This window comes from Moschus berezovskii, chromosome 12 (assembly GCF_049115385.1).
Source record: "Moschus berezovskii isolate FMDL1 chromosome 12, NW_MosBer_1.0, whole genome shotgun sequence".
NCBI classification, from domain to species: Eukaryota; Metazoa; Chordata; class Mammalia; order Artiodactyla; family Moschidae; genus Moschus; species Moschus berezovskii.
This window is the reverse complement of record NC_142471.1, coordinates 80,964,829-80,978,852: the sequence shown is the minus strand read 5'-3', so window position 1 is coordinate 80,978,852 and position 14,024 is coordinate 80,964,829. Positions and strand designations below refer to the sequence as shown.

The 14,024-nt window shown below is 43.0% G+C and overlaps 1 protein-coding gene across 1 annotated transcript in view; it reads left to right on the top strand.

The window, feature by feature from the left end:
* The first annotated feature begins 1,130 nt into the window (after positions 1 to 1,130).
* Positions 1,131 to 14,024, top strand: part of ABLIM1 (actin binding LIM protein 1) — a 340,561-nt gene continuing 327,667 nt past the window's right edge. The window contains exon 1 of the mRNA XM_055424580.2: positions 1,131 to 1,332. Coding sequence (XP_055280555.1) covers positions 1,320 to 1,332 — 13 coding nt within the window. The 5' untranslated portion in view covers positions 1,131 to 1,319. The remainder of the gene's footprint in view (positions 1,333 to 14,024) is intronic.

Below are 14,024 nucleotides of genomic sequence, written 5' to 3'. Positions count from 1 at the left end.
GCTATTTGCTTGGTTGTTTTTGGTTATTTTTTTCAATGATGCTTAATTATCCATCGATCATTTTTTTCTATAGAGATATTTTGTTCCAACTATTCTTGGAACACTTCTGAATTATCAAACCTATTACACAGTTCCCATTATGGGATAGGTTTGGGAAGTGCCTCCATAGAAAATACCTAGAATATCTTTTGTGAGAGCTTACCCAGGAAGAGAGAGATAAGGGAGTGAGTGTGAATTCCTGAAACTTGGAATTCTTCCATCAGTCTTAGAGGTCTAATAAGCTGCTGTGCCCATTCTCCTCAAGCCTTAGAAAGCCAATTCTTCAGTTCAGAACTTCTGGATCTGGTGGCTGTTGTAAGGTTGCTTACCAGCATCAAGCTCTAGTCGATAAAACTCCAGGTAGTAGGATATTGTTCTTTTATTATGCATTTTTTCAACTGTACTCTGATAAATAGAAAAAGTGCATTTGTTTCACCCTACTCTTCAGCCCTCAGCGACTAAAACAGCCCAGCCCAGCCGAGCCCTGACACTTCAGAGTTGACACAATAAAGCAGATGTGTTTAGTAAAGCAGATGTGTTAAGTACAGATCTTCTTTGAGTGTCAGTTGACTCAAGCCCTTGACTAGGTCAGCCCTGCTCTCAAGGGTCCCAGGAAGAAAAGTCTGCCTATCCCACCCGGCCGACTTCGAAGGGGCTCAGGAATGGCTTATCTTGCTTTGAGGGCGACCGCCCAAGGTCTCACTCCTACCGAGGGCCAAGCCCCTCGGGCGACCGTGGTCTTCCTCTCCGGCCCGGGGCATCACTTAGGGGAGGGAACAGAGGAGCTCTTTCCCGCTGGCTTTCTCAAAGACCGAAGCGGGAGGCTGGAAAGGCACCGTAACAGCAACCCTGGTGTTAGTACTATTATTTTCCTAAGGGCTCGGGGCGGGGAGGGGAGCCGCAGCCCTCTCCGCACGCCGCCGCACCTCGCTCGCTCGGGGACAAAAGCTCGGGCTGGCGGCGCAGCGGGGCGGGCGGCGCGTCCCCGCGGCCGCTGGACCGGGCGGGCCGGGGGGCCGGGGAGGCGGGGAGGCGGGCCCCGCCCAGCTCGGGCCGCGGGCTGTCAGCGCGGCCGCGCCGCGCGGGCCCCCGCTCCGCCGCGTCCCCGCCCGCCGGCCGCGCGGCGCCCAGGTGTCCTGCGGGAGGCGTCCCCGCGCGGCCAGCCGCCTCCCCCGCGAGCGGCCGCGGGTGCGCCTCGTGCGTCTCGGAGAAATTCTCCTCCCCACGCCCTGCCGGGTGTCTCCGCCGCCCGCCCGGCTCCGGCTCCTGCTGCTTGAACCATGTCCGCCAGGGGTGAGTGGGGACCAGGTGGGCGCCGTCCACGGACCCCCCCAGCCGGGCCCGGCAGGTGCAGCAGGGCTGGGGGCTGCGAGAGCCGCGCCGGCCCCAACCGGCCTGAAACTTTGGCATCGGATCCCCGGGCTCTGGGCTGCGGGGAATTGGTGGTGGTGGTGGTGGTGGGGTGGTGTTGGGGAGGGGGAGAGTGAAGCGGAGGTGGAAGGAAGCCCTCGCCCTTGACCTTGATCCCCGGATGTGGGCAAAGTCTGAGGGCCAAGGTCGGTGTCCGGCTCACCTGTACCAGCTGCACGTCTGGGCTGGGAGGGCTTGGGGGATGGGCTCGCCGCTGCCCGCAGCGGCCTGGAGGGCTTGCCGGGAGGGAGGAAGAGGTTTGTTTTTTTTTTTCCCTCCTCCTTTCTTGTTACCATTTTGCAGCTTGATTATGGAAGGTATCCAGGGCTTGATGCAGTAAGATTTAAAGCTGCAGCGCTTACACCCTATTAAAAAAAAGTAAATTCCCTACCTATGCTCCTCTGTGCATGCATCGCCCCTCACCCCCAGAGAGTTTCTTCCTGGAGTGAAACGATTACGGCAGGTGAAACTGGGCGAAAGAAAAAAAAAAAAATCAGAATTGCTTTTCAGGCGAGAGTGAAGGGAATGTATTCCTTCCTTACCATCTGGAGCCAGTGGTGGTGCTGAGAGAGTGGGTTAGGCATAGCTCAGTGGCTGCTACTATGAGTGAAATATTAAAGAGATCAAGTCACTGTGCATCTTGCCAGCAGTGAAAACGAAGTGACTCGGTCGCTTTGCCATAAGCCTTTAAGGAAAATATTGATTATTTTTAGAAAGTATATTTGCAAAGCAAGAATCATCACCCCTTTTGATACCCTGAAGCTTTAAGAGGAGTTGCAGAGTAATTTTTCTTTTTTTAACACTGAAGGGTTAACCCTGCTGTTTGAGGGGTGTTTAGGTATTTAATAACATGTGTTGCTTAACTCAGTGCTCAAGGTTCATTCTGGGTCATATAATATATAAAATAAATTCTATCCAGGATGTTTAAACTCCTTTTTGAACACACTGGTCTTTGCTGAATATGGTTGGTTGGTTCCATACCTGGAAATGGGGTAGTACCAGCTGGGTGGAGTGATAGAATCCACATTTGTAGACCCCAGGCTACAGAGGTGATATGGGACCCTGAGAAATTACCTGCCTAGTGGTGTCTAAAAATTTGTGTGTGTTAGAGAAAGGAAAAAGAGGGTGGAGCAAATATGATTATAGGGGACTGGGTGTATGTGGGATCTTCAAAGTGATTCAAGCTGTATAATCACTGAATTGTGTTCTAATACGGAAGCTTTTGGTCCTGAGTTCTGTCCTCAGTACAAATAAGATGTGATTAGTTCTCAAAGGTTGTAAAACTCTCTGTGATCAGAGTCCACCTCTGATGCAGTTTACACCACTCAGAGCCCTTAGTACACAAAACTGCTCACCGTTAAGAGCCAAGTCACTACCGCAAACCTTGGTGTGTCCTAGAAAGAGCATCAGGTTCATTAGGTAACCCCCCAGTTTCACTTTGTCTCTGGTCCCATCTATTACAAGCTCTCTGTGGTTTATCTGAAAATATGAAATGAAGATGGCCTTGGTGATTTCAGAGGCTAGAGCTCTGGCTTGAGTCCTGGTTCATGATTTTGTTTTTGAACCTGGTTTCAAACATGGTGATCTGGAGTTGGACACAAATCTTCACTCAACGGTCTTGTTTCCGCTTCAAACTCCACGTTGATAATCTTGTACTTAACAGTTTAAAGTATGACTCATATTGCATGGGGAGAAAGAAACATGGTTCGTATTAGTAACTGCATCCTTAGTATGTGTCAGGTGCTTCACATGTATTACATCAGTTCGTCTTCACAAACAGTGAATCAAGAGATACTGTTATTACCTCTCCATTTCAAGGTGAAATGAACTGAGGTTTTGAGAGATTGTGTAACTTGCCTGAGCTCAAACGGTTGCTTGATGGAGGATCCTGAATTCTACCCAGATCTGTCTGACTTCTGATTAGTAGAATGTCTAGTATAGTAGCTACTGAATTAAGCTCATGTGGAAAAATGTCTGTTTGCCATTTATTTTTTGTGAAAAATATTTTCAGAACCAAATTTCACTATGCTTTTGTAATTCAGTATCTGCTTTCTTTTCTAATCCTGAAAGTAGAGATAAACTTTTATGGTTTTGATATGTCCACTTAAATACCTAACATCATTAGGAAGGTCTTTAGATAGTGGGAAAGATAAATCTTATTAATTTAAAAAATATATTAGCTTATTTCTAATATCTAAACTTGTAGGTTATGGTAAAGGTAGAATTTTTTTTTAATTGAAAACACTGAAACTAATTGAACCTAATAAATAAGTAATTTTATTAAAATATTTTAGAGTAAAAATATTTTTAATTCATTTTCTCTTTAAGATATAAGGTGAATACTAAAATTTGATTCATTAAATTAAACTCTCAAAAGATATTCCTAAATTCCATGGAAGGCCAGCTAAGACAGTCCCCATCTTGTGGTCTTTTAGAATATCATCATCAAAGACTTTTAACTTGGTGTCATATTTTTGCAACTAGAGACCAAAATGGAACTATCACGTCTTCATTTTTGAATTAACAAACTGGAGAAAACTGTAGCTCTTAGAATAGTGTTTCTAAACTTGGGAAGAATCATCTAGGTAACCTTTTTAAAAGTGTAGATTCTCTAGCCTCATTCCAGGCCTAATGGCTTATAAAGTCTAGAGATAGAGGCCAAACATCCATAAACTATGTGAAAAGCTCTCCAGGTAATTCTAAAAATCATTCGATTAGAACAGGGTCAAAGAATCATCTGGAGTATTGTTAAACATGCTGTTACCTGTGTTCTACTTCAGATCTACGGAATTGGAATATTCAGAGACAGGCCTGGAAATCAGAATTTTTTAACAAACTTCAGTTAATTCTTATGTACCAGCCAACTTCGGGGCCATTGAATTGAAGCTTGTTCCTTTTAACTCAGGGTTTTGTATCATCCAGCAAGTTTTGAAAAAAGCTGTTTTTGAGTTATAAAAGTAATACAATAAAATTATCAATATATTAGTATAATCAAAAGATGTCAATATATTAATGGTGTATTAAATATTAAAATTGTAAAGTATTTTAGTAAAATATATTATTAAATTAAATAGACATATATTAAATTTTTAAAAATGAAAATTCACTATTTTTACTCCCTACAAAATCCTCAGAATTAAGCATGGCTAACAGTGCTTCTTATGGATCCTTTCTGGCATTTTCTGTCTGATTAGGTTTTGGTTCAGTTCAATAAATATGAGATACTTATTCAGTATAAGACACATGGCGGACAGCACTATGCACAGAAGGGATTGCTCGTGAGCCTGTTAGCTTTGCAGAAGCGTGAGTCTTGAGAAAATAGGTGCAGGTGTGTGAGGGCAGAGTCCGTAGCACTGGTAGAGAAATAACTCACGGTATGTATGCTCAAGCAATGTTAGATCAGTTTTGCTTTCTGTTTTCAGAACTTAAATAAAACTAGGAGCAACCTGGATGCGCACTCATCAGAGGACGCGTGACTAAATCATGGCTCATCCATATTGCAGACTGTTAAGCAACTATTAGAGTGAGTTAGGTCCATTTGTGTCAGTCTGAAGTGATGGCTAGAATACATTATAAGTGAAAAGAGCAGTTTTAAGATTATATATATATATATATATAAAATGTATGATCTTAGTTCTATATATTGTGAAAAATCTCTAACTATGCATATGAGTGTGTGCCAAGAGCACAGAGAAAATCATTGAGCAGTACACACCAAGCATTTAACAGTAGTTAAAAAAGTCAAGGAGAGGGAGGGGAGAGAGTTGGCTTTCCTTTGAATATGTCTTTGTGTTTTTTGATAACAAGTAGATATAACTTTAAAAGATTGAGTTGTTGTTCAGTTGCCAAGTCATGTCCTACTCTTTGCAACCCCATGGACCTCCGCATGCCAGGCTTCCTGTCCTTCACCAGCTCCCAGAGTTTGCTCAAACTCATGTTTATTGATTGAGTCAGTGATGCTATCCGATCATCTCATCCTCTGTCGCCCCCTTCTCTTCTTGCCCTCAATCTTTCCCAGCACTGAGAGGAAAGTCAAACAAATAAAAAATGTTCATTTATTCATTCATTTATTCAAGTCAGTGATGTAGATCTGCTTTCATTTATTCACCAAACAGATGTTATATGCCAGCAATCAGTGACTAGGACACAGCATGTACCCTCAAGGAGCTCACAGTTCTGTGGGGGAGACAAATACATACACACGATTTATAAAAGGATGTGCTGAGTGCGAGAGAGAAAGAGAGAAAGTGGGCTGGAGAGAGAGTTCTGATGATAACAAAGGGGTGACATCAAACGTAGCCATGAACAGTGAGGACCATGAGATCCGGTGAGGCTTCCTGAAGAAAGCAGGGATCTTTCTTGGAGAATGGCTATAGCCAGATGAAAAAGGGTGGGGTGGAGGGAAAGTCTTTCCAGGGAGCCTCAAGCATGAACGAAACACTTCTATGTGTGTCAGCCTGGAAAGCACACAGGTGCAGGAGGGCAGGTTTGCTAGGGACGGGGGAGCCGGGTCTCAGTTGAGTGAGGCGGTGCGGTGGGCACTTTGTGGAAAGGTGGAGGAGGCAGACATTTTCATTTATGGAAGTGTGGTCCCAGGGAGCACAGTGGGAGGATGTCAGTAGTGGATGAGGGGTGTGCAGGAGGAGGGAGGAAGCCTGGGGCAGGGGGAGTGAGGGGGAGAGGAAATAAGGGAGGCCGAGTCTTCTCTGTCTTGTCCGCGACTGCAACTGCGGGAATGAGAGAGATGGTTGGGCATGGGCGGCCTCAAGTGTCTTAATTTGGGCATGAGCAGCTCTGGCTGCAGAGTGAGCCGAGTCCCAGGCAGCCCTGGCTGAAAGGCAGAGAGGTGGTGAGGGCTGCCCACTCCAGTATGCTTGCCTGGGAAACCCCATGGACAGAGGAGCCTGGTGGGCTACAGTCCATGGGGGCGCCAAGAGTTGGGCATGACTGAGTATGTGTGCCAGCCAAGCCCTCTGCTGGACAGTGGCTCTTCCACAGGCCTGGGGCACAGAGGGACTCCGGGAATGAGAGCTGCGCTTGCCTTTGCTGATGTCTTCTCCAGCTCCCATGCTACAGTAGGCCCAACAAACACGAATCTGCCAGTCCGTTCCCGTGGAGACTTCCACCGCACGTCTGCTTTCTCTTTTTCTGTCACTTTCTCTGTTATAACTCAGGTGCATCCCTCCACCTTTATGACTTTCTTTCATGGTGACGTTGCAATGATTAGTGCACTAAGATGATTAATGCACTGGCTTGTTTGCTGTTACAGGGGGACCGACTTTCTGGCCTGAATTACCTAGAGCTTTTCCTCTCTTTGAGTTCCAGGACTCCCAGCAGTTTATCGGACTGAAATAAAAGGACAATATATTTGAAAGCCAAGTTAAGCCATTATAAAATTTTGGTATTAAAAAAAGTAAAACAATAGCACGCTACACTTCTGGAAGTCATTTTCCACACTTAAATGAGTTCCAACTAAATAAATAGATTTTGTTTTTTACATGAGAGAATTAGTTTTGTTTTGTTTTTTTTTTTGTAATTATTTTTTTTTTGGCTGCACTGGGCCTTCGTTGCTGCACATGGGTTTTCTCTAGTTGCAGCGAGCAAGGACTAGTCTCTAGTTGCCGTGTGCGGGCTTCTCACTGCGGTAGCTTCTCTTGTTGTGGAGCATGGGTTCTGGGACGTGTGGGGTTCAGTTGTGGCTGTGGGCTCGGTAGTTGTAGATCAAGAGCTCTGGAGCACAGGCTCAGTAGTTGTGGCACATGGGCGGGCTTAGTTGCTCCACAGCATGCGGCATCTTCCAGGACCGGGAAGTGTGTATTCTTAAGCAATCCTATTTTTCCATGCACATTACTAGTTCCCTCAGTTCTAGAGGGGAACAAAACAGCACTAATTCAGAGTGCCCTTTAAAATGGGAGATGAAATTTTGTAAAATTTATGAAATAATCTCTTTGAGATCGTAAATTAGTCTTCATCATCTTTTATGGGAGAAATGTTTCTCTTATGAGCTTGTGGATTCAGGTTCTTCTCTAACTTAATTCACCATTAGTGTCTATTAGCATAGGTAGTACTGATCATTCGATACAACTAGACATTTTGTTGCTCCATTCACAAGGGGCTGCTTTTAAGTCCTAAACTGTGTGGTGCCATTATCTGCTTAATCCCTGGTTTCTGATTGTTCAGTAGCCAAATGAAAAAGAATGTAAGTGATCAGTATTTCACCCTGGTAAATCAGCAGTCTCTTGGAATATCATCCATCCATCCATCCATCCTATGGACATCTATTCAACCTCCTTAGAGTTCATAATAAACATCATCAAATGAACAGCTTTATGTCTATATTAAATTTTATGATGTCACTAGGAGTTGACATATTGCCTACACTGTCCTCGTGTGGTGGGGTTGTTCTCTCTCTAAATGTGTAGCACTAACCGGTTGTGACAGCTCATGCCAAAAAGCAGCTATTTCCTTCATTTTCCCTGCAGACTTCCTGATGTTTTTTGAAGCTTTGTGGTCCTCTCCTGCAGCCCATCTTGGTGACAGTGTAGCAAGGTTAAGAAGGTTCCTATGACTCTACCCCAGGGAGAGAGCAATCCCTGTGTTTCCCTTAGCTTCTGCTGGGGCACTTCCATGTTTAGCTCATGTTTCCGCCTCTACAAGTTAGGGAATGCTCTTTGCTGCCTTAGTGAATACCTCACGATTTAGAGCACAAACATCATCATTCTGTCACAGGCAGCAGCCTGAGGAGAAAACCAATTCGCTTACAAACTGGAGAGGAAATTGCTGTGAGAGTAACGAGTTGGGGAGTAGGAGGGGGAGATGGAGAAGGAGGGAAGGAGAGAGAGGGAGAGAGAACTGGAGAGAGAGGGAGAGAGAACGGGAGAGCGGTAGCGGGTGGATGTAGATTAAACAGGACTATTAAAATTGAAAATAGAGATGCCAGGTTTGAGTAAAACAGATATTTGCTAGTGTAAGTTGAATTATCATATTTTCCTTTATTGAAAATGAAACTAGTGGAGTTGAAATTTATGTTAGATATACACAGGATTCCACAATTAAGAAAATACATTCTTTTCTCTCCCTTCCCCCAAGAACAGAAATGCCAAATATTTATCTGAAAATTTCTTGGCAGCAAGCAAGAAGGCACTGTGATGGGTTAACTCATGCCTATTCAACCTTCTCCACTGATATTTAATCAGTTAACGTTTATTGAACCTCTTTTCCAGAGCAGCCAGATTTATTCTAAATTATACCTGAACTGATGATGTTAATAAATTAATAAAGTCATTTAACAGGTATTTATTGAGCACTCTGGAGTGAGGATTGTCATGATTTTGAGGGAGAGAAATATTACAAGGTGTTAGAATTTGTGATTGAATGAGGCTGGAGCAAATAAGCCTGATAGATATTTGCTGCTGACGTTTGATCTAACATCTGTGTATCACATAAGTTATCATCCAAATTGGGATACTCCTGTCTGAGACAAATGCTAAACCTGATGGAATACTCGGACAACAGGTATAGCGTGGGGCTATCTCCTGCGAATCGGGACTGTGCCCTTCCTAACTAGTAAAGTTTCCAGCCAGTATGTGTTTTGGTGTAGGCATATTCCTCAAAGGATAGAATTTTTGTCAATATTTGATTATCTGTGTATCGTGTTAGCTATGTTGTATATTACCTACATGAAAATTTAACTTGAGTCCTAGACTGGTCATCTCCTCCCCATCATTCCAGCACATTTCTGAGCAGTTTTCTCTCATGGGAAGTTGATATGCTCAGGTATAATTACCATTGTGCTTAGTCATTCAGTGGTGTCCAACTCTCTGTGACCCCATGGACTGTAGCCCACCAGACTCCTCTGTCCATGGGGATTCTTCAGACAAGAATACTGGAGTGGGTTGCCATGCCCTTCTCCAGGGGATCTTCCCAACCCAGGTCTCCTGCATTGCAGGTAGATTCTTTACCATCTGAGCCACCAGGGAAGTCCAAGGATACTGGAGTGGGTAGCCTGTCCCTTCTCCAGGGGAACTTCCTGACCCAAGAATCCAACCAGGGTCTTCTGTATTGCAGGTGGATTCTTTACCAGCTGAGCTACCAGGGAAGTCCATAATTACCATTATAGACTAACAATAATATTTGATATGAAGTTAAACCCAAATGAATTTTTTAGAAATTTTTAGAGTAATTCACATGATAGTTTTCTCCTACGGAGATAAATTATCTAGAGAAGGAGATGTTTAGTGCCTTTCATCCTCTATAGTCATTTAAAATGAGCGGCTCTGGGGGCTTCCCTGGTGGTCCAGTGGTTGAGACTTCACCTTCCAATGCAGGGGGTGCAGGTTCGATCCCTGATTGGGAAGCTAAGATCCCACATGCCTCATGGCCAAAAACCAAAGCATAGAACAGAAGAAATATTGTAACAATTTCAATGAAAAACTTTAAAAATGGTTCACATAAAAAATAATCTTTAAAAAATGGTAAAATTAGTGGCTCTGTTTCTTCTAGTTAGTGCAATTTCAATGCATCTTTAAAATGTGTAGTCAAGTCTACCTGTGGTTGTTCTTGGACTTACTACCTATTTGATGGCTCTCAGTCAATGTATTTAAGGTCTGTTTCCCCAGTACGTTCTATTATTTTATTGGAAAATTTATCTAATATGTATTTTCCAGTATAAAGAAATTGTCCATATTTTGTTTTATAATTACTGGGTGGGCAAGTTCTTATTTAGTAGATGTACCTATGGAATCTTTTGTATTATTCAGTTCTACATTAGGATAAAAATGGAAGCAGAAATTGTGGGTCAAGCACCTCCAAATTACTTGGTGATTGATTAGAGGTCATATGATTTCGGTCCTTTGTTAGAAAATTTCTTCTTTAGGCTCGCATGAGGAAAAACTGTACATGCATAATTATTGTTATTCACAGCTTAATAAATCAAAGTGCTTTATTCTGTGCTGTGTGTTCTTTTCACCAGCTCTTTAACTTTGTTGCATATGAGAATAATATTTGATGGTATATATGTAATCATGTTGGAGTCAGTTTATAAATAGTTTTTCCTAAAGAAAAAACCCTCTATTACATTTTGCTTAAAACCACGTCTAAGGTCTTTACCCGTGCTTTTCTTTCTCAACTTATTGAGAATTCATTTTAAAAAACTCATCCACAACAGGGTAGCCATCAGAGAACTGAATGCTAACAATGAAGGGAAGTGAGGACAATGAAGTAAACAGCTATTTCTGGCTTTTAGCTCCAAATAGGAATGAACAGAAGGAGAGGAGCCCCAGAGTCTGGGGAAAGGAGGGTGGGGAGGAAAGCCATCGTTTTTAAAAGTTAAAAAAACGTAGAAAAGAAGTTTAGCTTGGCAGTCTCTAATGGCTTCTAGGGAGATTTTGTTTTCCTTCTTCTTGTTCTGTGTAGAACAAGGGAGTCTTTATTTTGATTCATTTAAGCATTCAGGTGAGCAATGAGCATGAACACCAGTGATGGTTTAGTTTTTTCACCAGTTCCTTAGCTGCTGTTTATTTTAGGAGAATCTATTCAGTGATTAGACACTTTACATAAACTATAGAGTTGGAGTTGTAAATAGTGTATTCATTTTTTCTGGTCTTTCTGTAAGTATTAGCTGAACACCTGCTAAGTGCTCAAGTTATTCCAGGTGTTGGAGTGGGATAGTCCCTTACCAAACAATCCTGTGATGGAACTAGTGGTAACAAAGTGCCATGAAGAAATAAAAAGAAGAGTAAGGAGGAGAGAGGAAGTTGGGGAGATGAGAGACAAGGCAGGTGTTATTTTATTTGGGATGATAATGGAAGGCATCTTTGATAAAGTGATGGGTGAGCAGACGGAAGTGAGAGGTCATGCAGATTCTGGTGGAAGGGTTTTCTGGGCAGTGAGATAAGCAGTGCAAAGGTGTTGAGGTCCGTACTGTGTGTGTGTCCTTGGACCAAGGGAGGCCAGTGTGGCTGGATCAGGGACTGAAGGGGAGAGATGAAGTCATAGAATTGGGCAGGGGGTGGTATGTCAGATTGCTCCTTGCAGGCCATGCGAGGGCTTGAGTTTCTCTGAGTGAGACTGAGTGAATTAGGAGGTCTTTGGATAGCTCTGAGCAAAGTTGTGACATGATTTGATATAGTTTAAATGGATCACTTGGTCAACAATGTAGAAAATAGATTACAGTGAATAAACATAGATGCAGGAAGACCAGTTAGGAGCTTATTGTAATGGTCAGAACAGGAGAAGATAATGACTCAGACCAGGTGGTAGGAAAGCGGCTGGTGAGAAGTCAGTGGATTCTGGAAATCTTTCTAAGGAAGTGCCTTTTGGACTTGTGTATGGGAGGGGGCTTGGAGTAAAAGAAGGGGGAGAATTGTGGGTACCTCTCTTTTCCCAGCCCCTGGAAGGATAAACTGGGGAAGAGTGTTGCACAAGCAGGTTTGTGGGGTGGGAGAACCAAGTATTTTGGACATTTAAATTTGAGATGTTTCTTTTAGGTATTCTGAGGATATTTATTGTGTCCATTTTATAAAGAGAGAAAATGAGGCCGAGCGAAGCAAAGAACTTGCCTGATGCCATCTAGCTGATAAGTGGTTGATCCAGGATTTAAATTCAGGTCATGTTCATGCCGGAGTGTATATTATCCACCACAATGCTATCTCTTTACATTAGGCTGAAATACATGCCAGAAAAATAATGCATCTAGTTTTTACTTCCTAATTATGATTTCTCATTCTATAATTTTCTGCATTTTTAAACATGGCTTATGTTTAAGAGGGAAAAAAAGCATCAGTCACATTATCCCAGATTCTACTATTTGTTAGTGTTATCATTGTTAGCATTGCAAAAATGCTACTGAAATATGAAGAAGCATATTATGGCATTCATTCATTTGATCTGATCATTGAGTGCTTGTGATAAGCCAGACTTTGGGGTACTAATTGGCTCCTCCACTAACAGAGCTCCCAGACTAATGAGATTAAAGGCATGTGTCACCGACCCATTAGAAAAGACCCTGTTGCTGGGAGAGATTGCAGGCAGGAAGAGAAGGGGGCGACAGAGGATGAGATGGTTGGATGGCATCACCGACTCAATGGACACGAGTTTGAGCAAGCTTCGGGAGTTGGTGATGGACAGGGAAGCCTGGCATGCTGCAGTCCATGGGGATGCAAAGAGTTGGACGTGACTCAGGGACTGAACTGAGCTGAACTGAACAAAATGTTCAACACTGTGTGACCAGTGGTGAAGGTGGGGCATACAAGGTGCTGCGGGAGCACGGAGGAGGGAGCTGGCTCCATTCCGACTGGAGGTGGGGCCAAAGTAGACTACAGAGCAAGTGATGCTGAAATGGGGCCTTAACCAATGAGTGCCAAATGGAGAGGTGCTGGAAAAGCATTTCAGACATGGGAAACAGCATGCTTTTAGAATTTTAAAAATAGTAGTTAAGCATATGAAACATTAAGAATAAGACATTTGAAATGAAATGTAACATAAAGGAGCAACATCAGGAAACTGAAAAGCTACCCTGAGAAGAGATGTAAAGATTTAAGTCATTGAAGAGACCTCCTGTGCTCTTGGATAATAAGATGGATATTGTAAGCATGTTCATTTCCCCTAAATCTCTCTATAAAAGAAATGAAATCCCGATTAAAATGCCTACAGAACCTTTTTTTAGAGACATGGCAAAGTGATACTATTATTCATTTGCAAGATGCCTGTGTGTGCTCAGTCATGTGCGACTCTTTGTGACCCCATGGACTGTAGCTCGCCAGGCTCCTCTATCTATGAGATTTTCCCAACAAGAATTCTGGAGTGTGTTGCCACTTCCACCTCCAGGGGATCTTCCTGACCCAGGGATTGAACCCATGTCTCTTGCATTGGCAGGTGGGTTCTTTACCACTGTACCACTTAGGAAATTCTGAAAAAGAGGTGTAATTAAGGGAGTCTACCCTACCAGCTATTAAGATGTAATATGAAACTGTAATAATTAAAACAGTTAAGTATTGGAGAGAAATTAGAATAATGGGAAAAGATTATAGAGTACAGTGAATGTATATATGCAATTTAGTTAAGTGAAGTGGCATTTTAAGATCATTGTGAGAAGAAAGATTCAATAAATGATATGGGTACAACTGGCTATTTAGAAAAAAGAAATCTGGGCCCTTTAATTCTTACATACAGGCACACACAATTCCTAATCATTAAGTGTAAAGTAAATGAAACAATAAGTGGTCCTAGAAGAAAACATAGGTGAATTTATAGCCCGAGGATGTTAGAAGATTCTTGACCTTTTCTACAGGATACAAGGCTTAAAAGTCATTAAAGAAAAGACAGATACATTTAACCACATAAAAATATTAGAGAGTTGTGTGGTTAAAAATATCCCACCCAGCCTTCTGTCTTGTATCACATGGCCAGCAGGGCTGAATTGACCTGGCCACCAGCCCTGACGAAGTCCAGACAGCAGAAGCGGCCAGAGAAGAGGCTGAGACGGGCAAGGTGGCTGGGGGTCCTTCTGGGGCCTTTTAGAGAGCGTGCCCAGTGCTTTGACAGTGTCAGTGTCGGGGTTCACCTGAGGACCTCTC